General features: G+C 40.3%; 1 protein-coding gene across 1 annotated transcript in view; it reads left to right on the top strand.

Annotated features, from left to right (window-relative positions):
* Positions 1-23,588: 23,588 nt before the first annotated feature.
* Positions 23,589-26,257, top strand: part of LOC132023762 (solute carrier family 5 member 4-like) — a 75,042-nt gene continuing 72,373 nt past the window's right edge. Inside the window, 2 exon segments of the mRNA XM_059409911.1 lie at positions 23,589-23,723; positions 24,425-24,496. Of these exon segments, the coding sequence (XP_059265894.1) occupies positions 23,589-23,723; positions 24,425-24,496 (207 nt within the window).

The raw sequence follows: 26,257 nt of genomic DNA, 5'->3' as shown, positions 1-26,257 counted from the left end.
TCAGGTACACTGAATCCCAGGCACTGTCCAAACACTCAGCTGAAGGTTGTTTCTATAACAACTGTGTGCCTACTAAGCAACTCATTAACAGTTGATGGAAGATAATTCTTTTTTAATTCAGGGTAGACCACCTCATATGAGATCTTTAAATACCTGGAGCAATGCTGATCTGTAAAATAAGTCAGTGGCCTATCTCTCCCAGATTCATGGGTGGAAGCAAGAAGTGCAGTGAACTCAAAAGAGAATCAGTGAATCTTCAGAGCCTTCAAGCCTCTGTCCCCAAATATATACAAACAACTTTTCCCTCATCATCTGTTTCCAAGAACTGGGACTGCTTACAGCAAAAATTCCCACTACGTTGTGAGTGTTGTAACATGGAGAGATATAAAAGATATGAGAAGAGCACAATGGATAGAAAAAGGAACACAGAACTGTCCTGTAGTAAGGACTTGACAATTGGATGTTTATTAAACTAGCACACTCTTAACTCTAAGTGGATTCTGATACATTAAACTGTATACTGTGCTCTCAAGAGCAACCATAAAAAACGCAAAATGTGTCACTGAGATGCAAGTAAAGGCATTAAATAGAATAAAAGGAGTATTTGGTTATAAACAAGTGGCCATGGTGCATGGACTGCACCAAGGGGCTCTCCTGCAGGAACTCATTCACCCAGCTACAACCCCAGCTGGGGATGGGGGTACTGAAGTGTGGTGGTGGGTGTGGGCAGCTCCCAAGAACAAGGAGCAGCACTTCCCATCAGAAATGGACATGGATGTCAGGAAGTTAACCAGAGAAAACATGGCCTTTTAAGTTTCCTATTAAGATTCCTCTGATTTTTCTTTTCATTTCATTGTTTTAAAAGAACAGAAGGTCTTCTGATATGCCACTTCCCTTATTCTGATTTATTCAGGAATAATCACTGTACCTCATGATATTGGTAACAGAAATGTCTGGGGTTGGAAGCTGCACTTTATGGATTATCTTAATGGAAAAAAAGAGCTTTTATTCACCTCTGTGGAACCAGATGCAATTTTGCTCTCAGATACTCAGATTTATGTTCCAGGACAGACCTTCATTTTCTCTCTTCATTCTCTTTTTATTTGGTAGATGGGTGCTGAAAGTGACAAATACATTTACATATAACTACAGAGTCCCACATGATTTTGCTTCATGTGTTGAGAATAGGATTGCATTAGTAATGTTGAGATTGAAAGTTTTACATTCTGAAATTGCTCTACTTCCACAGCTATAAGCATATTCTTTTAAATATTGCCTTTAAAACTGACTTTCTGTTGATCAGATAAATTTTAGTAATTTACACTGAGGACGTAAATAAAAGGAGGTACAGCGTGATGTACCTTAAACCTCTTTAGAACCAACCGATGAATTTAAATGTTCTTCATTTTAACAATTTAACATTTAACATTTTAACATTTTAAGGCATCACTGTTGTTCTGGGGAATGTGGCTCTTTATATTTGTGATGGGTCTTCTCTTGGCAGAACTTTTCATTATGAACAAAGGATTTCCATAAATTATGGCTTTCTATGTGGGAGGGAAAAATGCCTGTGACATGAAAACCTCAGTGCTGGTAGAAACATCCTAACAAATCAGACAAAAGTTCTCACCTAATATCTAAATAACCACCTTTTCTGTCCTATAGCCACATGTTCATGTTAAGTCTACCCATATTCACAGGATTGAGTTAGGAGGCACTTGTGTTTCCTTGCCATGCAAATGTAAAGGATTATTTGTGTGAGAGAAAATTCAGGCATCCGGTGATCTGAAGGAGGAAGAGTTGCCAAATCTGAACAGAGAGACCTGGCAGCTGAATGTGTCAGATCAGAATTAGTCAACATGTGTGGCTCTGGACAATCAACCTGAATGACCTAGAGCAGAAGCTATAAATAGTAGAGACAGGCTTTCAGAAGCATCAATATGCTGACAACTTCCTATTTTTCCTCTATCCAGACTTTTCTTCAGGTCCCCTTGGGTATCCATCTAGCTGCATGATAGGTCTACTTCTAGCTCTCATCAGTGTTTCAGATCCCCGTGGTCAGAAGGAAACTGGATTGCAACCACTTAGGAAATGAGCTTTCTCTTCCAGTCTCTCCCACTTACCCAGTGATCAGTCCAGAAGACTGGCAAATACTGTAAAACTCCCATACCTCACCACCCACATTCAACTAAGACATTTTAAAAAATTCATTACAAAATATATATTTTGAACTGAGGTGCTTCTGACCACTGCCACCACTTTCATCGTAGCCATCATCTTGGAGTTCAGACCACCACTCTCAATCCAGACAGTAGAAATTGAATGAGAAAGGTCAGTCAGGTGGGAACTGCACTGTTATGTAGTGAGGCCCTCTTCTCCCAAAGCATTTAAACATAAATGGTTAATAAAATAGTTTTTGAAATGAGAAGACATAGATGGGAATACAAATATGTAAATATTTACAGGCATCAAAATGAAAAGGAAACCCCAAATGTGAGCAAAGCTTAAGCCCTGTGCACACTGACATCTGTGTTCTGACTTAGGTGGAGGCACCTCAGAGCATGTGTCCACAGGGAAATAGAGACTGAGTCATCCAGGCCAGAGAGCCAGCCAGAGGCAAGCACAGTATTTACAACAAGGGGCCAGAGCAGGACTCTCACTCTCATGAAAGCGGAAGTGCCAAAACATGCAGACTACTTCCCAGGGTGACAGAAGACTTAAGAGTTGCTTCCTGAGATTCTTACAGGAATGACTAGAAACATGATTAAAATTAGAAACCCAGCTGATCCAAGAAAGGTGATGTAGAAAGTCCCTAAATTCACTCCTGTTGACTGTGTTCACACCCTATCTACATTGACAGCAAGGGAGACAGAGACAAGGTTATGAAGGCAATGCCCACTCCTGACACTGCAAACTGGAGTGGGGAAGAATAGGATGGAGGCAGACTTGTCAGCCCTGGGGCACAGTAGAAAAGCAGGTATTTAAAAGGGCAACTAGAATATAAGTCGATCAGCCCCACAACCCTGCCAAATGGCAGAGAAGTAGTTGGAAATCTCTCCCCATTGGAGAAGCTGGCAAGTACTATGGTTTCCACAATCCCTCCAGAATGATAATGGACACAGGAGCACAGGACACTGGGAGTCCTAGCTTGCCTATCATCTCAGCCCCAGGCCCCTAGCCCACACCACTCCCAGCCATCCAACTGCGGCAACCCCAAAGCGGTGCACACTGAGAAACCCTGGTCAGCACTCACTGCATTTCCAGCTGTCTTGCCCATGTGCCACAGGTGTAAAGAAGCCTAGAATTGTCCATGTCCACAAAAATTGATCTCCAGAAGGCTTACTGGGGCACCCCTGGGGCAGAGTGCTCTGGGGCCCCCTGACTCATGTCTGCTTTGCCTTCAGCCTCCCTGGCAGGGTGCCTTCTTCCCCCAGCACCCATTTCCTGGTGTGACTCCCATCTCAACTCCAGCCACCCTATCAGTACATGCTCTCTAGGGAGCACCCTAGGACCCACAGGCCTAATTCCTGGCTCTAACTGCTGGACCAATGTTCACTTGGTACTGAGCACACTGGGAGGCCCCACCTTCCTGGGAGGACCCAGGAAGCACAGAAATTCCAAAACCTTGCACCCAGTTCACCTAAGATTGCCTTACTAGGGAGCCCTCTGAACAGGGAGCCGAGGACCACCCTCACTCCTATCCATTCTCACTTAAGATATCCTGTCAGGGCATTCTCTGCTCAGAAAGCCCTGGGACCACCCTGGCTCACACCTACTTCAGTTCTAACTATCCCACCTGGCAGCCCATACAAAGTGACCGAGTCCCCTAGCACATGCCATCCAAAACTCTGGCCAGCTGTTCAATCAGGCACACACAATCTACAGAGAGGATGACCATACACAAGACCATTGCTTATTTGGACAAGCAGCTTTTCTGCATCATACATTAAATAGAACAAAAGCAATGACAACAACACAGAAAGTCAAAAAAAGGAGGCGAAAGAGAAATATGCTCCAAATAGATGAACAATATAAAACCTCAGAAAAGGAACTCAATGAAACAGAGATAAAGAATATACTTGGTAAAACGTTTAAAGTAATGATCATAAAAGATGTTCACTGGGCTGGAGAAAAAGTGGAAGTACTCAGAACTTCCAAGAAGATATAGATAGAAGACAGAAATTTTAAAAAAAACAGAGTTAAGAAATATAATAACTGAAATGAAAAATACAATGTAGAGAATCTAGATTAGGAGATTCTGAACAATGGTTCTGTCATCTGGAAAACCAGGTGATGGAGAGTTTGGAAGCTGAACAGCAAAGAAAAAGAAAAAAAGTAAAGAAGATGAGGCTCAGTCAAAGGGTTACTTGGACACCATGATGCAAGGATACATTAACATTGTAGAGATAATAGAGAAGAGAGAGGGAAAGGTCAGAAACCACAGTTGGAAGGAATACTGGATGAAATCTTCCTTCAACTGGAGAATGAAACAGACATCAGGAACCAAATTCAGGAAGCACAGAAATTCTAAAACAAGAGAAACATAATGAGGCCCACAGGATGGCACAATAACTCAAACGTCAAAGTTTAAAGGTAAAGAGTTATAGAAACATCATGAGAGAAACAAGTTCTGTGCAGGAAACTCCATAAAGTCATCAGATGAATTTTCAACAGAAACCTTGCAGCCCAAAAGACAATGGGATGATCTAGTCAACATTTTGAAAGGAATTATCCTGTAACCAAACAAACTCTACCCTCAGGGCACCTGGGTAGCCCAGCAGGTTAAACCTCTGCCTTCAGCTCAGGTCATGATCTCAGGGTCTTGGGATCCAGCCCTGCATCAGGTTCTCTATTCAGCAGGGAGCCTACTTCCCCCCCACTCTCTGCCTGCCTCTCTGCCTACTTGTGATCTCTGTCAAACAAATAAATAAAATCTTAAGAAAAAAGAATATTCTAACCAGCAGGGTGATCATTCAGAACTGAAGGAATGGCAAATAATTTCTATGACAAAAAAAAAAACTCAAAGGAGTTGTTTCACCCCGAACAAGACATTACAAGAAACAGGATGAGATTTCTTTGAAGTGGAAAAGAAAAGCTCATTACAGATGGAGAAAAGTATGAGTACAATTGTGGAACACAGGACAACACACACACACCAAGTGTGGAGGAGGGAGTAAAAAGTTCTAAAATGTGTTCAAACTTAAGTGAACATCAACTTATTATAGACTGCCTTATACTTTAGATGTCATATATGAACCTCATGGTAACCACAAACCCAAAACCTCTAATAAATGAAAAATAGATAAATAAATAAAGAGAAAGCCAAACATAACACTACAGAAAGTCATTGATCGCAAAACAAAGACAACAACAAAGAGAAGGACCATAAAAACAAGCAGAAAACAATTAACAAAATGGCAGTAAGTACAAACTTTCCAATAGGTGTTCTAAATGTAAATGGCCTAAATATCCCAATGAAAAGAGGGAAAATAACAGAATGGATTCACATGAACAAACAAACAAAATATGACCCATCTATGTGCTGCTTACAGGAGATTCCCTTTAGTCCTCAGGGTACAAAAAACTGAAAGTGAAAGGTTGGAAAAAGAACATTTATGCACAGGGAAGTGGAAAAATGCTGGGGTAGCCATACTTCTATCAGACAAAACAGACTTTGAAACAAAGGCTGGAACAAGAGACAAAAAGGGGCATACATAATGGTGCAGGTCAATCAATTCGACAAGAAGATACAAGAGTATAAATGTCTAAGCACCCAACACTGGAACACCTAACTACATAAAGCAAATATTAACAGACATAAAGGAAATATGGACAGTAATACAATGATAGCAGAGGCTTACCACCCCATGTGTATGAATGGATAGGCCATCTTGGCAGAAAAGCAATAAGACACTTGTTGTTTTGTTGTTTTTTGTTTTTGTTTTTGATTTCTTTTCAGCGAAACAGAATTCATTGTTTTTGCACCACACCCAGTGCTCCATGCTTGTGTGTCCTCCATAATACCCACCACCTGGCTTCCCCAACCTCTCACCCCCCACACCCCTTCAAAACCCTCAGGTTGTTTTTCCGAGTCCATAGTCTCTTTTTGAATGACAGCTCTGACCAGGTGGACTTCACAGGTATAAACAAAACATTCAGTTCAAAAACAACAGAAACCTCATTCAATCTAGTGCAAATGGCACCTTCACATTCACATGTTAAGCCACAAAACAAATCTCAATAGATTTCAGAAGGTTAAAATCATATACAACTTTTCCAATGACAACCGTATAAAACTAAAAACCATCACAGGAAAAAAGAAACTGAAAAAACAAAACAAAACAAAACAAAACAATACAATGTAAGGCATGGAGGCTAAACACCATGCTATAAAACAATCTATAGGTTAATAAAAAAAGGGGAAACCACAAATCACATGGAGATTAATACATATTAGTCAGAAGTATTTCAGACACAGCAACAGCAGTTCTAACAGGGAAATTTATACCAATACAGGCCTGCATACAGGAACAAGAGGGTACCAGGAGGGAAACATACCATACAAGACTCTTAATCTCACAAAACAAACTGAGGGTTGCTGAGGGGTGGGGAGGTAGGGAAAGGGTGGTTGGGTTATGGACACTGGAGACAGTATGTGCTATGGTGACTGCTTTGAAGTATATAAGTCTGACGATTCACAGACCTGTACTCCTGGGGCAAATAATACATTAAAGATTAACAAAAATAATTTTAAAGAAATAAAATGGCTGCAACCTCCAACTGGACAACCAAACCAATGCCAGACCTCCTCTGACTGTAGCCCAGAAAAGGAAGCACATGACAACTGGGCCAAGTTGCTCTCCCAAGACAGGGCCAGGCCTGTACCCTAGTACATTCAAAACACAACATTCTGATGGATATTCCTAAAGCAGCTGAAATCTCTGGCCTATTTTTCTCTGTGTACGAATTGTGATTCTTGCTCTTTGACACTGAGCAGGGCTACTGCTCTGCTGGTAAACATAGTCTCAAAGGTTTCTGGATTCCTACTCTTATTCCCTCCCTGCCTTTACCTATATTCAAAAGCGGGATATTTTTATTTTTTTTTAAGAGGAAGAAAAGATTTATACTTTATTTGAAATTCTCAAAAATTACCATTTAAGATAAAACAATCAGGAGATGGATTTTATCTTTATAATTTTTGAATTACACTATCAGACTAATTAAAAAGTTCATTTGATGGGAGGGGTCAAGATGGCGGAGAAGTAGCAGGCTGAGACTACTTCAGCTAGCCGGAGATCAGCTAGATAGCTTATCTAAACATTGCAAACACCTGAAAATCCATCGGCAGATCAAAGAGAAGAAGAACAGCAATTCTGGAAACAGAAAAACAACCACTTTCTGAAAGGTAGGACCGGCGGAGAAGTGAATCCAAAGCGACGGGAAGATAGACCCCGGGGGGAGGGGCCGGCTCCTGGGCAAGCGGCAGAACAACCGCCCACAAAATCAGGACTTTTAAAAGTCTGTTCCGCTGAGGGACATCGCCCCAGAGGCTACCCGGGGCAAAGCCCACACGGGGTCAGCGTGGCCTCAGGTCCCGCAGGGTCACAGAAGGATCGGGGGTGTCAGTGTCGCAGAGCTTGCGGGTATTGGAACAGGAAAGCCGGCTACAGAGACAGAGCCAACAGTAAGCTCGCAGCTCGGTGTTACCTTGAACCGGTCGCAGGCTCAGTGAGCTCGGCGCGCGGCCGGAGGTCAGGCAGACGGGAGTAACTGGGCGCTGTTCTCTGAGGGTGCACTGAGGAGTGGGGCCCTGGGCTCTCGGCTCCTCCGGGCCGGAGACCAGGAGGCCGCCATTTGTATTCCTGTCCTCCAGAACTCTACGGAAAGCGCTCAGGGAACAAAAGCTCCTGAAAGCAAACCCGAGCGGATTACTCACCCCGGCCCTGGGTAAGGGCGGTGTAATTCCGCCTGGGGCAGACACTTGAGAATCACTACAACAGGCCCCTCCCCCAGAAGATCAACAAGAAATCCAATGGAGACCAAGTTCACCTACCAAGGAGTGCGGTTTCAATACCAAGGAGAGCAGCAGAATTCCAGAGGAGGAGAAAGCCAAGCACGGAACTCATGGCTTTTTCCCTGTGATTTTTTTTAGTCTTGCAGTTAATTTAATTTTTTTCTTTTTCATATTTTGGGTTTTTTTTTCTCGCCTTCGGGTAAAATTTTTTTTTAACTGTTTCCTTTTTCTTTTTTAACAATTTTTTACTACTTTATCTAATATATATATATATTTTCTTTTTTATATTTTTCTTAGGTGTTTTCTTTTTTTTAAATTCTTTTTTTTTCTTTTTTCTTTTTCTTTCTTTCTTCCTTTTTGAACCTCTTTTTATCCCCTTTCTCCCCCCTCACAATTTTGGATCTCTCCTAATTTGGTTAAAGCATATTTTCCTGGGGTTGTTGCCACCCTTTTAGTATTTTACTTGCCCCTTCATTTACTCTTATCTGGACAAAATGACAAGACGTAAAAATTCAACACAAAAAAAAGAACAAGAGGCAGTACCGAAGGCTAGGGACCTAATCAATACTGACATCGGTAATATGTCAGATCTAGAGTTCAGAATGACAATTCTCAAGGTTCTAGCCGGGCTCGAAAAAGGCATGGAAGATATTAGAGAAACCCTCTCCAGAGATATAAAAGCCCTTTCTGGAGAAATAAAAGAACTAAAATCTAACCAAGGTGAAATCAAAAAAGCTATTAGTGAGGTGCAATCAAAAATGGAGGCTCTCACTGCTAGGATAAATGAGGCAGAAGAAAGAATTAGTGATATAGAAGACCAAATGACAGAGAATAAAGAAGCTGATCAAAAGAGGGACAAACAGCTACTGGACCACGAGGGGAGAATTCGAGAGATAAGTGACACCATAAGACGAAACAACATTAGAATAATTGGGATTCCAGAAGAAGAAGAAAGTGAGAGGGGAGCAGAAGGTATACTGAGAGAATTATTGGAGAGAATTTCCCCAATATGGCAAAGGGAACGAGCACCAAAATTCAGGAGGTTCAGAGAACGCCCCTCAAAATCAATAAGAATAGGCCCACACCCCGTCACCTAATAGTAAAATTTACAAGTCTCAGTGACAAAGAGAAAATCCTGAAAGCAGCCCGGGAAAAGAAGTCTGTAACATACAATGGTAAAAATATTAGATTGGCAGCTGACTTATCCACAGAGACCTGGCAGGCCAGAAAGAGCTGGCATGATATTTTCAGAGCACTAAACGAGAAAAACATGCAGCCAAGAAGACTATATCCAGCTAGGCTATCATTGAAAATAGAAGGAGAGATTAAAAGCTTCCAGGACAAATAAAAGTGAAAGAATTTGCAAACACCAAACCAGCTCTACAGGAAATAATGAAAGGGGTCCTCTAAGCAAAGAGAGAGCCTACAAGTGGTAGATCAGAAAGGAACAGAGACCATATACAGTAACAGTCACCTTACAGGCAATACAATGGCACTAAATTCATATCTCTCAATAGTTACCCTGAATGTGAATGGGCTAAATGCCCCTGTCAAAAGACACAGGGTATCAGAATGGATAAAAAAACAAAACCCATCTATATGTTGCCTCCAAGAAACACATTTTAAGCCCGAAGACACCTCCAGATTTAAAGTGAGGGGGTGGAAAAGAATTTACCATGCTAATGGACATCAGAAGAAAGCAGGAGTGGCAATCCTTATATCAGATCAATTAGATTTTAAGCCAAAGACTATAATAAGAGATGAGGAAGGACACTATATCATACTCAAAGGGTCTGTCCACAAGAAGATTTAACAATTTTAAATATCTATGCCCCCAATGTGGGAGCAGCCAACTATATAAACCAATTAATAACAAAATCAAAGAAACACATCAACAATAATACAATGATAGTAGGGGACTTTAACACTCCCCTCACTGAAATGGACAGGTCATCCAAGCAAAAGATCAGCAAGGATATAAAGGCCTTAAATGACACACTGGACCAGATGGACATCACAGATATATTCAGAACATTTCATCCCAAAGCAACAGAATACACATTCTTCTCTAGTGCACATGGAACATTCTCCAGAATAGATCACATCCTCGGTCCTAAATCAGGACTCAACCGGTATCAAAAGATTGGGATCATTCCCTGCATATTTTCAGACCACAATGCTCTAAAGCTAGAACTCAACCACAAAAGGAAGTTTGGAAAGAACCCAAATACATGGAGACTAAACAGTATCCTTCTAAAGAATGAATGGGTCAACCGGGAAATTAAAGAAGAATTGAAAAAAATCATGGAAACAAATGATAATGAAAACACAACGGTTCAAAATCTGTGGGACACAACAAAGGCAGTCCTGAGAGGAAAATATATAGCGCTACAAGCCTTTCTCAAGAAACAAGAAAGGTCTCGGGTATACAACCTAACCCTACACCTAAAGGAGCTGGAGAAAGAACAAGAAAGAAACCCTAAGCCCAGCAGGAGAAGAGAAATCATAAAGATCAGAGCAGAAATCAATGAAATAGAAACCAAAAAAACAATAGAACAAATCAATGAAACTAGGAGCTGGTTCTTTGAAAGAATTAATAAAATTGATAAACCCCTGGCCCGACTTATCAAAAAGAAAAGAGAAAGGACCCAAATAAATAAAATCATGAATGAAAGAGGAGAGATCACAACTAACACCAAAGAAATACAAACTATTATAAGAACATACTATGAGCAACTCTACGGCAATAAATTTGACAATCTGGAAGAAATGGATGCATTCCTAGAAACATATAAACTACCACAACTGAACCAGGAAGAAATAGAAAGCCTGAACAGACCCATAACCAGTAAGGAGATTGAAACAGTCATTAAAAATCTCCAAACAAACAAAAGCCCAGGGCCAGACGGCATCCCGGGGGAATTCTACCAAACATTTAAAGAAGAACTAATTCCTATTCTCCTGAAACTGTTCCAAAAAATAGAAATGGAAGGAAAACTTCCAAACTCATTTTATGAGGCCAGCATCACCTTGATCCCAAAACCAGACAAGGATCCCACCAAAAAAGAGAGCTATAGACCGATATCCTTGATGAACACAGATGCGAAAATACTCAACAAAATACTAGCCAATAGGATTCAACAGTACATTAAAAAGATTATTCACCACGACCAAGTGGGATTTATTCCAGGGCTGCAAGGTTGGTTCAACATCCGCAAATCAGTCAATGTGATACAACACATCAATAAAAGTAAGAACAAGAACCATATGATACTCTCAATAGATGCTGAAAAAACATTTGACAAAGTACAACATCCCTTCCTGATCAAAACTCTTCAAAGTGTAGGGATAGAGGGCACATACCTCAATATCATCAAAGCCATCTATGAAAAACCCACCGCAAATATCATTCTCAATGGAGAAAAACTGAAAGCTTTTCCGCTAAGGTCAGGAACACGGCAGGGATGTCCATTATCACCACTGCTATTCAACATCGTACTAGAGGTCCTAGCCTCAGCAATCAGACAACAAAAGGAAATTAAAGGCATCCAAATCGGCAAAGAAGAAGTCAAATTATCACTCTTCGCAGATGATATGATACTAAATGTGGAAAACCCAAAAGACTCCACTCCAAAACTGCTAGAACTTATACAGGAATTCAATAAAGTGTCAGGATATAAAATCAATGCACAGAAATCAGTTGCATTTCTATACACCAACAGCAAGACAGAAGAAAGAGATATTAAGGAGTCAATCCCATTTACAATTGCATCCAAAACCATAAGATACCTAGGAATAAACCTAACCAAAGAGGCACAGAATCTATACTCAGAAAACTATAAAGTACTCATGAAAGAAATTGAGGAAGACAAAAAGAAATGGAAAAATGTTCCATGCTCCTGGATTGGAAGAATAAATATTGTGAAAATGTCTATGTTACCTAAAGCAATCTACACATTTAATGCAATTCCTATCAAAGTACCATCCATCTTTTTCAAAGAAATGGAACAAATAATGCTAAAATTTATATGGAACCAGAAAAGACCTCGAATAGCCAAAGGGATATTGAAAAAGAAAGCCAACGTTGGTGGCATCACAATTCCGGACTTCAGGCTCTATTACAAAGCTGTCATCATCAAGACAGCATGGTACTGGCACCAAAACAGACACATAGATCAATGGAACAGAATAGAGAGCCCAGAAATAGACCCTCAAATCTATGGTCAACTAATCTTCGACAAAGCAGGAAAGAATGTCCAATGGAAATAGTCAGCCTTTTCAATAAATGGTGCTGGGAAAATTGGACAGCCACATGCAGAAAAATGAAATTGGACCATTTCCTTACACCACACACAAAAATAGACTCAAAATGGATGAAGGACCTCAATGTATGAAAGGAATCCATCAAAATCCTTGAGGAGAACACGGGCAGCAACCTCTTCGACCTCTGCCGCAGCAACATCTTCCTAGGAACAACGCAAAAGGCAAGGGAAGCAAGGGCAAAAATGAACTATTGGGATTTCATCAAGATCAAAAGCTTTTGCACAGCAAAGGAAACAGTTAACAAAATCAAAAGACAACTGACAGAATGGGAGAAGATATTTGCAAACGACATATCAGATAAAGGACTAGTGTCCAGAATCTATAAAGAACTTAGCAAACTCAACACCCAAAGAACAAATAATCCAATCAAGAAATGGGCAGAAGACATGAACAGACATTTCTGCAAAGAAGACATCCAGATGGCGAACAGACACATGAAAAAGTGCTCCATATCACTCGGCATCAGGGAAATACAAATCAAAACCACAATGAGATATCACCTCACACCAGTCAGAATGGCTAAAATCAACAAGTCAGGAAATGACAGATGCTGGCGAGGATGCGGAGAAAGGGGAACCCTCCTACACTGTTGGTGGGAATGCAAGCTGGTGCAGCCACTCTGGAAAACAGCATGGAGGTTCCTCAAAATGTTGAAAATAGAACTGCCCTATGACCCAGCAATTGCACTATTGGGTATTTACCCTAAAGATACAAATGTAGTGATCCAAAGGGACACATGCACCCGAATGTTTATAGCAGCAATGTCCACAATAGCCAAACTATGGAAAGAACCTAGATGTCCATCAACAGATGAATGGATCAAGAAGATGTGGTATATATACACAATGGAATACTATGCAGCCATCAAAAGAAATGAAATCTTGCCATTTGCAACAACATGGATGGAACTAGAGCGTATCATGCTTAGCGAAATAAGTCAAGCAGAGAAAGACAACTATCATATGATCTCCCTGATATGAGGAAGTGGTGATGCAACATGGGGGCTTAAGTGGGTACGAGAAGAATAAATGAAACAAGATGGGATTGGGAGGGAGACAAACCATAAGTAACTCTTAATCTCACAAAACAAACTGAGGGTTGCTGGGGGGAGGGGGTTTGGGAGAAGGGGGTGGGATTATGGACATTGGGAGGGTATGTGCTTTGGTGAGTGCTGTGAAGTGTGTAAACCTGGTGATTCACAGACCTGTACCCCTGGGGATAAAAATATATGTTTATAAAAAATAAAAAATTTTAAAAAACAGACTATTATATGTTAAGATTATAACAGTATGGCACTGGGTAATAAACTACTGGAAGATTAAAAAAAAAAAAGGAGTTATATGCAATCTCATATTCATAGAGCATTATTCACACAGCCAGAATATAAGAAGAGTCTAAGTGTCCAATCTTTAGCTATGAATGGATAAAGAAAATGTGGTTCATGCTCACACCTATGCACACTGGAGTATTATTCAGAATTAAAAAAGAAGAAAATTCTGCCATTTGAGATAACATGGATGAATCAAAAGGATGTTCTGCTAAGTGAAATAAGCCAAACACAGAAAGATAAATAGGCCATTCACAAAAAGATAAATATTGCATGATCTCACACGTGGAACCTAAAAAAAATCAATCTTAGAAGCAAGGAGGCTTGGGGTTGGGGAGGGAAATGGGAAATGATGGCCAGAACTAACGAAGTTTCAGTTCTGTAGTATGAATAAATTCTGGGGTCCAACATTACATCACGGTGACCATAGTTAATAAAACTGAATAATATACTTTAAACTTGCTAAGAGAGTAGACCTTAATTATTTTTTTATTTTTGTCTTTTTAATTTAATTTTATTTTTTCAGTGTTCTAAGATTCATTGTTTATGTACCACATTCAGTGCTCCATGCAATACATGCACTCCTTAATTTTTGGAGGACTCTCCACACTGTTTTCCTCCACCAGTCTCACCCATCTCCCCATCCACTCTCTTCCAAAACTCCAGTTTGTTTCTCAGAGTCCACAGTCTCTCATGCTTCATCACCCATTCCAATATCCCCCAATTCACTTTTCCTTTCCTTCATAATTTTATTAATTTGGATCCTCTCTCTTTTCTTTTGGATTAGTTTGGTCAATGGTTTATTGATCTTACTGATTCTTTCAAAAAACCAGCTTCTAGTATCATTGATGTGTTCTACTGTATCTCTAGTTTCTCTCATTGATCTCTGCTCTAATCTTGATTACTTCCCTTCTTGTGCATGGGGTTGCCTTAATTCATTGTTGATTTTCCAGTTCCTTAAGGTGCAGAGTGTAATTGGGGTTATTCAATTTTTTTTAGTGAGGCTTGGATGGTCTTGTATTTCCCCCTTAGGACAGCCTTTGTCTTTCCCATAGGTTTTAGACTGATGTATCTTCATTCTCATTGGTTTCCATGACCAGTTTAAGCTCTTCTTTCATTTCCTGGTTAATCCAAACATTCTTTTTTTTAATTTTTTTATAAACATATAATGTATTTTTATCCCCAGGGGTACAGGTCTGTGAATCGCCAGGTTTACACACTTCACAGCACTCACCATAGCACATACCTTCCCCAATGTCCATAACTCTACCACCCTCTCCTAAACCCCCTCCCCCCAGCAACCCTCAGTTTGTTTTGTGAGATTAAAAGTCACTTATGGTTTGTCTCCCTCCTGATCCCATCTTGTTTCATTTATTCTTTTCCTACCTCCCAAACCCTCCACATTGCATCTCCACTTCCTTATATCAGGGAGATCATATGATAGTTGTCTTTCTCTGATTGACTTATTTTGCTAAGTATAATAACCTCTAGTTCCATCCATATCATTGCAAATGGCAAGATTTCATTTCTTTTGATGGCTGCATTATATATATATATATATATATATATATATATATATATATATATATATCACATCTGTTTTATCCATTCATCTGTTGATGGACATCTGATTCTTTCCATAGTTTGGCTATTGTGGACATTGCTGCTATAAACATTCAGGTGCATGTGCCCCTTTGAATCACTATGTTTGTTACCTGTATCTTTAAGGTAAATGTGATCCAAACATTCTTGAGCAGGTTGGTCTTTAACTTCCAAGTGTTTGAATTCCTTCCAACCTTTTTCTTGTGGTTGAGTTCCAGTTTTAAAGCACTGTGGTCTGAGAATATGCATAGAATAATCTCAGTCTTCTGGTATCAGTTGAGCCCCAACTTGTGACCCAGTATGTCATCTATTCTGGAGCATTTCCATGTGCCCTAGAGAAGAGTAAGTATTCTGTTGTTCTAGGATGAAATGTTCTGTATGTATCTATGAGGTCAACTGGTCCAATGTGTCATTCAAAGTTCTTGTTTCCTTGTTGATTTTCTGCTTAGATGATCAGTCTATTGCTGAGAATGGTGTTTCCAGATTCCCTACAATTAATGTATTCATATCAATATGACTCTTTATTTTGTTTAACAATTGGCTTATGTAGTTGGCTGCTCCCATATTGGGGGCATAAATATTTACAATTGTTAGGGATCTTCTTGGTGGATAGACCCTTTAAGGATGATGTAGTGTCCTTCTGTTTTCTGTCCACAGTCTTTAGCTTACAATCTAATTTATCTGATATGAGAATCCCTACCCCAGCTTTCTTTTGAGGTCCATTTGTATGAAAGATGGTTTTCCATCCCTTCACTTTCAGTCTGGCTGTATCTTTAGGCTCAAAATGTGTCTCTTGTAGACAGCATATGAATGGGTCCTGTCATTTTATCCAGTCTGAAACCCTGTGCCTTTTTATGGGAGCATTTAGGCCATTCACAATGAGAGTGAATATTGAAAGATAAGGGTTTTTTTTTTTTTAAGATTTTATTTATTTATTTATTTATTTGAGAGAGAGACAGTGAGAGAGAACATGAGCGAGGAGGTCAGAGGGAGAAGCAGACTCCCCATGGAGCTGGGAGCCCGATGTGGGACTCAATCCCGGGACTCCAGGATCATGACCCGAGCCGAAGGCAGTCGTCCAACCAACTGAGTCACCCAGGCACCCGAAAGATAAGTTTTTATTGACATTATGTTGCCTGTGAAGTCCTTGTTTCTCTACACTGTCTCTAACTTTCTGTTCTATGTCACTCTTGGGTTCTTTCTTCTTTTATAGAAACTCCCCCCCCCCCACCAACCTGCTTAGTATTTCTTGTAGCACCAGCTTGGTGGTCACATAATTTTTAAGACCTTGCCAGTTATGGAAACTCTTTATCTCTCCATCATTTTTGGATGTCGTCCTTTCTGGTTAAAGTATTCTTGCCTGCATGTTCCTCTAATTCAGTGCCCTGATTATGTCTTGCCAGCCCTTTCTGGCTTGCTAGGTTTCTATGGACAGGTCTGACATTATTCTGATGGTCCTTCCTCTGTACATAAGGAATCTTTTCCCCTAGCTCCCCTTAGGACCTCTTGTCTGACATTATAATTCATGAATTTCACAAATGTCTGGATGTCTTTCTAGACTCATTGATCTTGGGGGGAGGGGGCTGTGTTCAGATTTCCAGATTATGGAAAATTTCATCCAGTATTTTCATCCAGTATATCTTCTAGTCTTCTCTCTTTCTCCACCACCCCAGAGATCCCAAAAATTCTTACATTGGAAATTTTCATGGTGTCATTTATTTCCCTAATTCTGTTTTCATGGCTTCTAAGTTGTTTGTTCCAGACCTCCTCCTGGTCCTGCTTTTCTATCAGTTTGTCTTCTAGATCAATAATCCAATCTTCTGCCTTGGTTACCCTAACTGTTAGAGTATTTAGATTAGATTGGATCCCATTAATAACATTTTTTACTTCTGCCAGATCCACTTTCACTTTTGCCCATAGAGATTCTATGTTGGTCTTCTCCCACCTAGACATTGTCTGGACATTTTTTACTCCTAATTCCTTTTCCGACATATTGTTTATGTCCATATCCAATAGTTCTGTGACAGAGGCCACAGTCTCTAAACTTTTCCTCTGTTGCGTGTTCCTCCTCATGGTCATTTTGGTGAGAGTTGGTTGAGGGGATGTATAGCTGAATATATCAACCTTGATCCAGTCAAGGTGCCTCTTGGAAAGTTTCAGAGCAATCAGAAGTCACCACCAAAAAGAGAAAAAGGAAAGAAAGAGAAAAAGAAAAAAATGAGCCAATCATGAGTTCCAAAAATAATATTTATAAGGCATGTAAACCAAAAATGAACAAACAAAAAGACTGACGAAAGTAAAAGATAAGGGGGAAAAAAGGAAAAACCCAGTCAAAATGAACCCCAAGAATAAGATTTATGTAGTACAAAAATAAAAACAAATACACAGAAACACTGACAGAAGAATAAGAGGGGAAGGTGGTTATAAACCATTGATGTGGGTAAGAAAGTTTATTTCAGTACTTCCTAGGAAGTTATTTCAGTACTTACCTTATCTTTGTTAAGGGACTCAACTTTCTAGAGATACAGGTAAATTAAACCTGCCTTATATATAGGGGTAATATTGAATAGGGAAAAGGATTACCTTGACGTTCACATCTATATATTAAAAAAGAAGAAAGAAAAAGAAACCCAGGTATATGTATGAAAACAGTTCAAGTTAAATAGTAATTGTGTAATATGTTGTATTAAATATCTAGTTGTAATGGCGAGTAGGTTAAAAAAATAAAAGAAGAATTGTGAGAGCTAATTTTAAAAAAAAGTTGTATCTCTGAAATACGCAGGTTTGGGGCAATATATTGTTTTCCCCTGATGTTGGGGTCTTACAGGGTTTTTTGTTGTTGTTGTTCAATTTTATTTTATTTTTTCAGTGTTCCAATATTCATTGTTTATGCACCACACTCAAGTGCTCCATGCAATATGTGATCTGGTGGTGGGTATTAAGGAGGGCACATATTGCATGGGGATTTACAGTTTTATGTGAACCCTGGGGTTATTGTCCTCTTGTTCTTTGGGCTTGTCTTCTCGGGGAGGAGCCTGCAACATTGTTTTCCAGTCAATCTTGCTTAGGCTGAGTTGCTCTGCCCCCTAGGAAGGGGCTGGACTCTGTGAAACTGATTTTTCAGGTTTTTGTTCTCTGGAGGCATTTGTTCTAGGACAGCTTTTTGCAGCTTTCCAGAAGGCTAGCGCAAAAGGTAAGCTGTCTTCAATAAATGGTGCTGGGAAAACTGGGCAGCAATATGTAGAAGAATGAAACTCGACCATTCTCTTACACCGTACACAAAGATAAACTCAAAATGGATAAAAGACCTCAATGTGAGACAGGAATCCATCAGAATCCTAGAGGAGAACATAGGCAGTAACCTCTCCGATATCAGCCACAGCAACTTCTTTCAAGATATGTCTCCAAAGGCAAAGGAAACAAAAGCAAAAATAAACTTTTGGGACTTCATCAAAATCAAAAGCTTCTGCACAGCAAAGGAAACAGTCAACAAAACAAAGAGGCAACCCACGGAATGGGAGAAGATATTTGCAAATGACAGTACAGACAAAAGGTTGATATCCAGGATCTATAAAGAACTCCTCAAACTCAACACACACAAAACAGACAATCATATCAGAAAATGGGCAGGAGATATGAACAGACACTTCTCCAATGAAGACATACAACTGGCTATCAGACACATGAAAAAATATTCATCATCACTAGCCCTCAGGGAGATTCAAATTAAAACCACATTGAGATACCACCTTACACCAGTTAGAATGGCCAAAATTAGCAAGACAGGAAACAACATATGTTGGAGAGGATGTGGAGAAAGGGGAACCCTCTTACACTGTTGGTAGGAATGCAAGTTGGTGCAGCTTCTTTGGAGAACAGTGTGGAGATTCCTTAAGAAATTAAAAATAGAACTTCCCTATGACCCTGCCATTGCACTACTGGGTATTTACCCCAAAGATACAGATGTAGTGAAAAGAAGGGCCATCTGTACCCCAATGTTTATAGCAGCAATGGCCACAGTCACCAAACTGTGGAAAGAACCAAGATGCCCTTCAACAAACAAATGGATAAGGAAGAGGTGGTCCATGTACACTATGGAGTATTATGCCTCCATCAGAAAGGACGAATACCCAACTTTTGTAGCAACATGGACAGGACTGGAAGAGATTATGCAGAGTGAAATAAGTCAAGCAGAGTCAATTATCATATGGTTTCACTTATTTGTGGAGCATAACAAATAGCATGGAGGACATGGGGAGTTAGAGAGGAGAAGGGAGTTGGGGGAAATTTGAAGGGGAGGTGAACCATGAGAGACTATGGACACTGAAAACAATCAGGGGTGGGTATTATAGAGGGCACGGATTGCATGGAGCACTGGGTGTGGTACAAAAATAATGAATACTGTTATGCTGAAAATAAATAATTTTTTTAAAAAATAAAAAAAAAAGTAAGCTGTCTGCATCCAGTCCTTGGCCTCAGAGAGAAGCCTCAGTCTGCTCCCCACAGATGATCCAGAACACACAGACTCACCCTCCACAATCTCTGCTAAACACTGCAATTCCCACAGGAGTGCACATTTCCAACCATCACTTCAGTGGTCGCCCAAGGCCTCTGCTTGTCTATGCACTCCAGTGCCACTAAAAATGCAAGCAATATTGGTCTGGGGGAGCCTGATCCTGATGGCTTTTGAGACTGCTGCCTGAGGTCCATGTCCATGACCCAGCAGCAGTGTAGGTCACAGAAAGCTGTGGGTTCAGAGACCACTGGCTGGGACCCACACCAGGCTTTCTCATGGGAAGGCGGGAGTGCACCCAGCCCAAGCAGTGGTGCAAGCAGGGGAAAGCTGCAGCCTGGCCTTTGGAGCCCCTGCCAGATTCTCTCAGGCATAGGTGATTGCCAGCTATGACCATCCTGGGACCATGGGTTTGGCCACCCAATTCCACTAGTTGCCCCTTAAGACCTTTTGCTCTTTTTGAGTGCTTTTAACCAGACTCTAAGTTAATGCTGGTCACCAAGCACAGGGCAATTTCATACTGGGTTATTACTTTCCAGTGAGTCACTTCTGATGCTTCCTCCCCCTTCTGTTTATCCCCTAATATCAGTCCAAGCATTCCCACTCCATTTTACCTCTTCACAGATGATCTGGCCCTGTAGAGATCCAGAAGTGTATAATCTTACATCTCAGGCTGATTTCATGGGTGTTCAGAGTGTTCTTGCAGATATTTAGCTCACTTCAGGGGACCATTTGAAACGGGGTCTCCTACTTCTCTGCCATCTTGCCCCTCTTTCCAGATGAAACCCTTGTTTTCAAAATGTCACTTGGCTATCTTCTGAATGGAAGTCTGCATAAGGGATGGGTCCTGGATGCTGCCACCAGCCCTCCAGAACCTTGCATGCAATGCTTTAGCCTCCAGACCAGCCCATTCTGAGGTAAAAAAAGAACCTTACCACATTGCCTTAAATGTGAATTTATTTAGACACAAGCACTGGGAACATGGTCTGTGCATATGGAATGGGCTGGTTTTGACAGCAGATCCTGTCTGAAGTGGCCTTCTTCCTTCATGGTTTTCCCCTACCTGTTCTATGATTGAACCCCAGATGTGTTCTTACTAGCCAAGCTAATATGTCTGCCTAAAAACCCCACACAACTGTAGGGTCAAATCCAGCTTGAGTGATGGTGTTGGGCAAATTCACAAATAAATCAGATTTCTGGAAAAAAAAATGATCTCAAATCCAATAACTAAATTTTACACCGTAAGGAATATTAAAGACTAGATCAGAGATAAACAAAATAACAAATAGGGAGGAAAAAAAACCAGAAAATCAACTGAAGGGGCACCTGGGTGGCTCAGTTGCTTAAAAAATCCAACTCTTGATTTCTGCTCAGGTCATGATCTCAGGGTTGTGAGACTGAGCCCAGCTACAGACTCCATGCTGAACATGGAGCTAGTTTAAGATTCTCTCTCTCCCTCTGCCCCTCCCCTCTACCTACATATGCACTCTCTCTCTCTCTCTCTAAGAAAAAAAAGAATAAAAAAGAAAGTACAAATCAAAATCACAATGAGATAGTTCACACCTACAAGTGTGGTTATAATTTTTAAAAAATGAAAATAACACATGTTGGTGAGTACATGGAGAAATTGGAAATCTTGTGCATTGCTGGTAGTAAAGTGAAATGATGCAGTTACTGTTGAAAACAATGTGGTGATTCCTTAAAATGTTAAATATAAATTTATCATAAGAACTAGCAATTCTGTTTCTAGGTGGGTACTCAAAAAATTAGATGCAGGCACTCAAAGAGATACTTGTCTGCCATGTTCATAGCTGTATTATTCATAAAAGCTAAAAGATACAAATAACCCAAAGGATCATGAGCAGATAAATGGATAAACAAAATGTGATATATCCATGCAATGGAATATTACTCACTTTGAAAAAGAATGCAATGAGGATATATGCTACGACATGAATGAATGTCGAAAATGTCACACTAAGTGAAAAAAAATTGGACCCATAGGGACAAATATTATATGATTCCACTTATTTGAGGTACCTAGAACAGGCTAATTCAGAGGGACAGAAAGTAGAATAGAGGTTACCAAACACTGGGAAGAGGAAGGAACACAGAATTATCATTTATTAGTTGGAGAACTTCTGTTAGGGATGATGACAAACTTCTGAAAATGGATCATGGTAATAGTTGCACAATATTGAAAATATTCTTAATGCCACTGAATTATAGACTTAAAATATGACAATGGGGGTGCCTGGTAGCTTAGTCAGTGAAGCATGTGATCTTGATCTTGGGGTCATAAATTCAAGCACCACATTGGGTGTAGAGCTTACTTTAAAAAGTGCCAACTATCTGCTTGTCATCTCTCTCTGTCGAATAAATAAATAAAATCTTAAAAAAAAAAGAATTTTAAAAAAGTGCCAACTATGGCAAATTTGATGTTATATAAACTTTACCACATTATTTTACCAAAAAATGTGGAGGGAAGAAAAAAGTTAAGGCTTTACTTTTAACTTTAATCAGCTGGTGTGGTCCTGGGTCCCCAGATAAACAAAATGTATTATACACATGCAATGATATATTATTCTTCAGCTTTAAAAAGAAATTTTTTTGAATTTTTTTAAAAATTTTTACATTATTTTAAAATTTCTTTCCAGTGTTCCAGAATTCATTGTTTATGCACCACACCCAGTGCTCCATGTAATACGTACCCTCCCTAATACCCACCACCAGGCTCACCCAACCTCCCACATTCCCCCCATCCAAAACCCTCAGTTTGTTTCTCAGAATCCACAATCTCTCATGGTTCATCTCTTCCTTAATTTCCCCCAACTCACTTCTCCTCTCTAACTCCCCAAGTCCTCTGTGTTATTCCTTGTGCTTCACAAATAAGTGAAACCATATGATAAATGACTTTCTCTGCTTGACTTATTTCACTCAGCATCATCTCTTCCAGCCCTGTCCATGTTGCTACAAAAGTTGGGCATTCATCCTTTCTGATGGAGGCATAATACTCCATAGTGTATATGGACCACATCTTCTTTATCCACTCCGATGAAGGGCATCTTGGTTCTTTCCACAGTTTGATGGCTGTGGCCATTGCTGCTATGAACAATGGGGTACAGATGGCCCTTCTTTTCAGCTTTGAAAAGGGATGCATTAGAAGTACAAATCAAAGAATCATTATTACATGCTTTTAGGTTGATTCACTCATTGTCAAAACCTCTGGTTCAGTCCCACAACAGCCCTGCTTGTAGAGCAATTTCCCTTTCCTGCATTGGCTACCACAGTCCTAATGTGTCATATAAAACCCACTTAGATTACTTGTTCCAGAGAAATATGAGACTCTGGAACCCATGAAATGCACAATCAGCCTCACCTTCAAGAGATATATTCCTCCGTGAAGAATATGATCTGTCCCATGAAGGACCCTCACCCCTGTCCCTCTTGGCTCTTTTCTTGCCCCTTCACTCTGTCCTTCTTCCTTCTTTGTCCCCATGATCTCTCTTTAATCTTCATAAAACCTGGTCAATCTTAAAAACCCATCTTTCCACTTAGTGAACCCCCCACTCTTTACCTGCCATTCTTATCCTGTTTCTTATCTTTCACTGCTCATTCCCACAATCCACTTAATTCAACACTGACTGCTGGAGAACCAGGGTCTCAGAGCTTCAAAGAAAATGTTTAAAGGTCCAAATACCCAGGAGCTGGCTCTGATAGTGTGCTCCACCTGCTCAAGGCTGATTATTAACCCAGAGCTTATAAAAGGAAAGGGCCATCCCTGGGATGGGAAAGTATCACCTGCAGCCATGGCCAGCACATTAAGCCCCAGCACTGTGACTGGGACCCTGGGTCCTCCTGAGATGTCAGAGCGCATCCAAAATGCTGCTGACATCTCTGTCATTGTCATCTATTTCATGGTGGTGATGGCTGTCGGGCTATGGGTATGTAGGAGTCCAATGGGGTATTCATGGTAGGCACCACGCTTATGGTTAAAATGTCTGAGGGAGGGAGGGGTGTGGTGCGACAATATGATAAAACTAAGGGAACATTAACAGCTGTCAGATTTCATTATCCTTCCTTCAGAATCATTGTCTTTTGTGTGACATAAATAATGTTTATTCAGTTAATATAGTCTCCTACCAAACCCATTTGAACAAAGCCAGCAGTGAGAAGTTTGGACTTACTCAGTTCAGCATCTCCAACTCCTGGTATAATGAATAAAGATGTTATTTTTATTATCTCACTACTTTTTTTTTTCTTTTGCTCACTTTCTAAATGAGTCAGTTGGGTGCTTAATTAATTTATGCTCATTCTTAATTTTTAGCAATATAAGGCTGAAATTTATATCCAAGCACAGCTTTAGTGTCACCCCTCATTGCTTTCATAAATGAAAAGAAACAGGGCAATTGGGACAGAGTTAGGGAAGATGGTTTTTAAAGTCCTTCTATTTCTATGAAACTATGATTTTGTCTACTGTGTTTAAAAAATTTAAAAATTGATGCTATATCACAGTTTATAGGAAAATGTTTCTCTTCAAGAGTGCTGGAAGAGTGACCACTATGAACACTCTAGCCAGATCATCTATAGCACCGTGGGTGATCTTGTGGTGGTTTGGCCCTCACATGTCTTCCCTTCTGCTTAGGCAATGCTGAAGACCAACCGGGGCACCGTTGGAGGTTTCTTCTTGGCTGGTGGAGATATAGCCTGGTGGCCGGTGAGTGGGTCAGAGTTTCCCAGAGACAAATTTCCTGTGTTTCCATGTTTTAGAGTCAATAAAGAGAACACTGGGAATGCTGAGTTTCTTATGTGCATTTGTTGCCTACTTGCTGCTGTCTTTTCCTAAACCCCTGACCCCAAATGATAGTGTGTCACTCATTATGAGAGCAAGTGTAATGTCGCATTTGAGAATATTCAGTTCAGCTCTGTGTCATATTTTTCCCCTGGTCCTCATCAAGAATCTTCTGCCTTGGCTCCTTAGCATCCCCAACACATTCCTTCTTTGTTCCCAATCCTGAACCAGGGCTGCCCCTCTTGTTTGGATGAGCATCCCCCTTTCTGCTTTCCTCCTTCAATGTTCAGCTCCAGCCATGCCTCATTTGTGATGTCTCACCCTGCATTCTAGCCTGACTGTCTAGTCCTTATGATCCATGCAGTTATGATAGTGGTTGTGTATTCCCTGTGATGTTGTAAATCATGATGCCTCTTTGATTCTTGCCCAGTTGATCATTTCCTTGCTGGGTTTTTAATGTCTGACCTCCTTGACAAGAGTCCCATTGCACCAGAAGGTCCATCTTCTTTTCTGAATCCATACAGAGTCAGCAGAGTGTTGGGTAAGACAGTGGGTGCACAGTACATTCTTCCTTCATGGATCTGCTGATTAAGTTGTAGGAATGAAAATGGAGAGTGGAAAGTGATTTGGCCAGAGTGGTTGAAGCAGACCAACTGCAAGCTTGAGATGAATTGTTACTGAAGTGTCCAATCAGACATTACCTTCTTAAGACTGTTTATGAAACATTCAAGTCTCAACCAATCCCATAGCCACCAATGAGATCAATCCCATCCCCTGGATCCAAATGTCTGAATAGAAAATGTGGTTTTACAAAGGGTTGGAAAGATGGGAATGAGTGAATGAGCATTGCAGCAGTCCCACATTCCAATTCTGTTTTGTCAAGACTCGTGCTTGCTCCTGCCTACTCACAAGATTTCTCTTTATCTTTGATACTTAAACACAGTAGACATTGGGATGGAAGAAGAAGTAGGTGAGAAGAGAGTCCTTAGAGCTGGGAGAATGAAGAAAAACTTCCTCCTATCCACGTTTGTAGTCCTTGAGGATGAGTGAGGGGGCCAACAGGAGGTCTGGCAGTTCTTGTCCAGGAACAGTCTCAACCCAGAGTATCTGGGTGGATAAATTAATGTTCCCCTGCAAAGTTCTCTGTAATGTTCTCTGTAAAGTGCCAGACTGTAAGTATTTTAGAGTTTTGAGCCATACAGTCCATTGCAGTCACACAGTGTTGTTTCTGCTGTTGCAGGACAGAAACAGCCAGGGTGAATATGTAAATCCAATAAGCCCAGCTGTGTCCCCATAAAACTATTCATGAACATTGAAACTTGAGTTTCATATAATTTCAAAAATATGGGTCTTCATTCGTCTTTTTATTTTTTTTTATTTTTTTTTGTTTCTTTCTTTTTTTGTTTTTTGTTTTTTTTCTTTATTTTAATTTTTTATTTTTGATAAACATATATTTTATCCCCAGGGGTACAGGTCTGTGAATCACCAGGTTTACACACTTCACAGCACTCACCAAATCACATACCCTCCCCAATGTCCATAATCCCACCCCCTTCTCCCAAACCCCCTGCCCCCGGCAACCCTCAGTTTGTTTTGTGAGATTAAGATTCACTTATGGTTTGTCTCCCTCCCAATCCCATCTTGTTTCATTTATTCTTCTTCTACCCACTTAAGCCTCCATGTTGT

Source organism: Mustela nigripes, chromosome 8, assembly GCF_022355385.1.
Source record: "Mustela nigripes isolate SB6536 chromosome 8, MUSNIG.SB6536, whole genome shotgun sequence".
Classification (NCBI taxonomy): domain Eukaryota; kingdom Metazoa; phylum Chordata; class Mammalia; order Carnivora; family Mustelidae; genus Mustela; species Mustela nigripes.
Note: the sequence above shows the minus strand (reverse complement) of the source record. Positions and strands in the feature narration are given on the sequence as shown.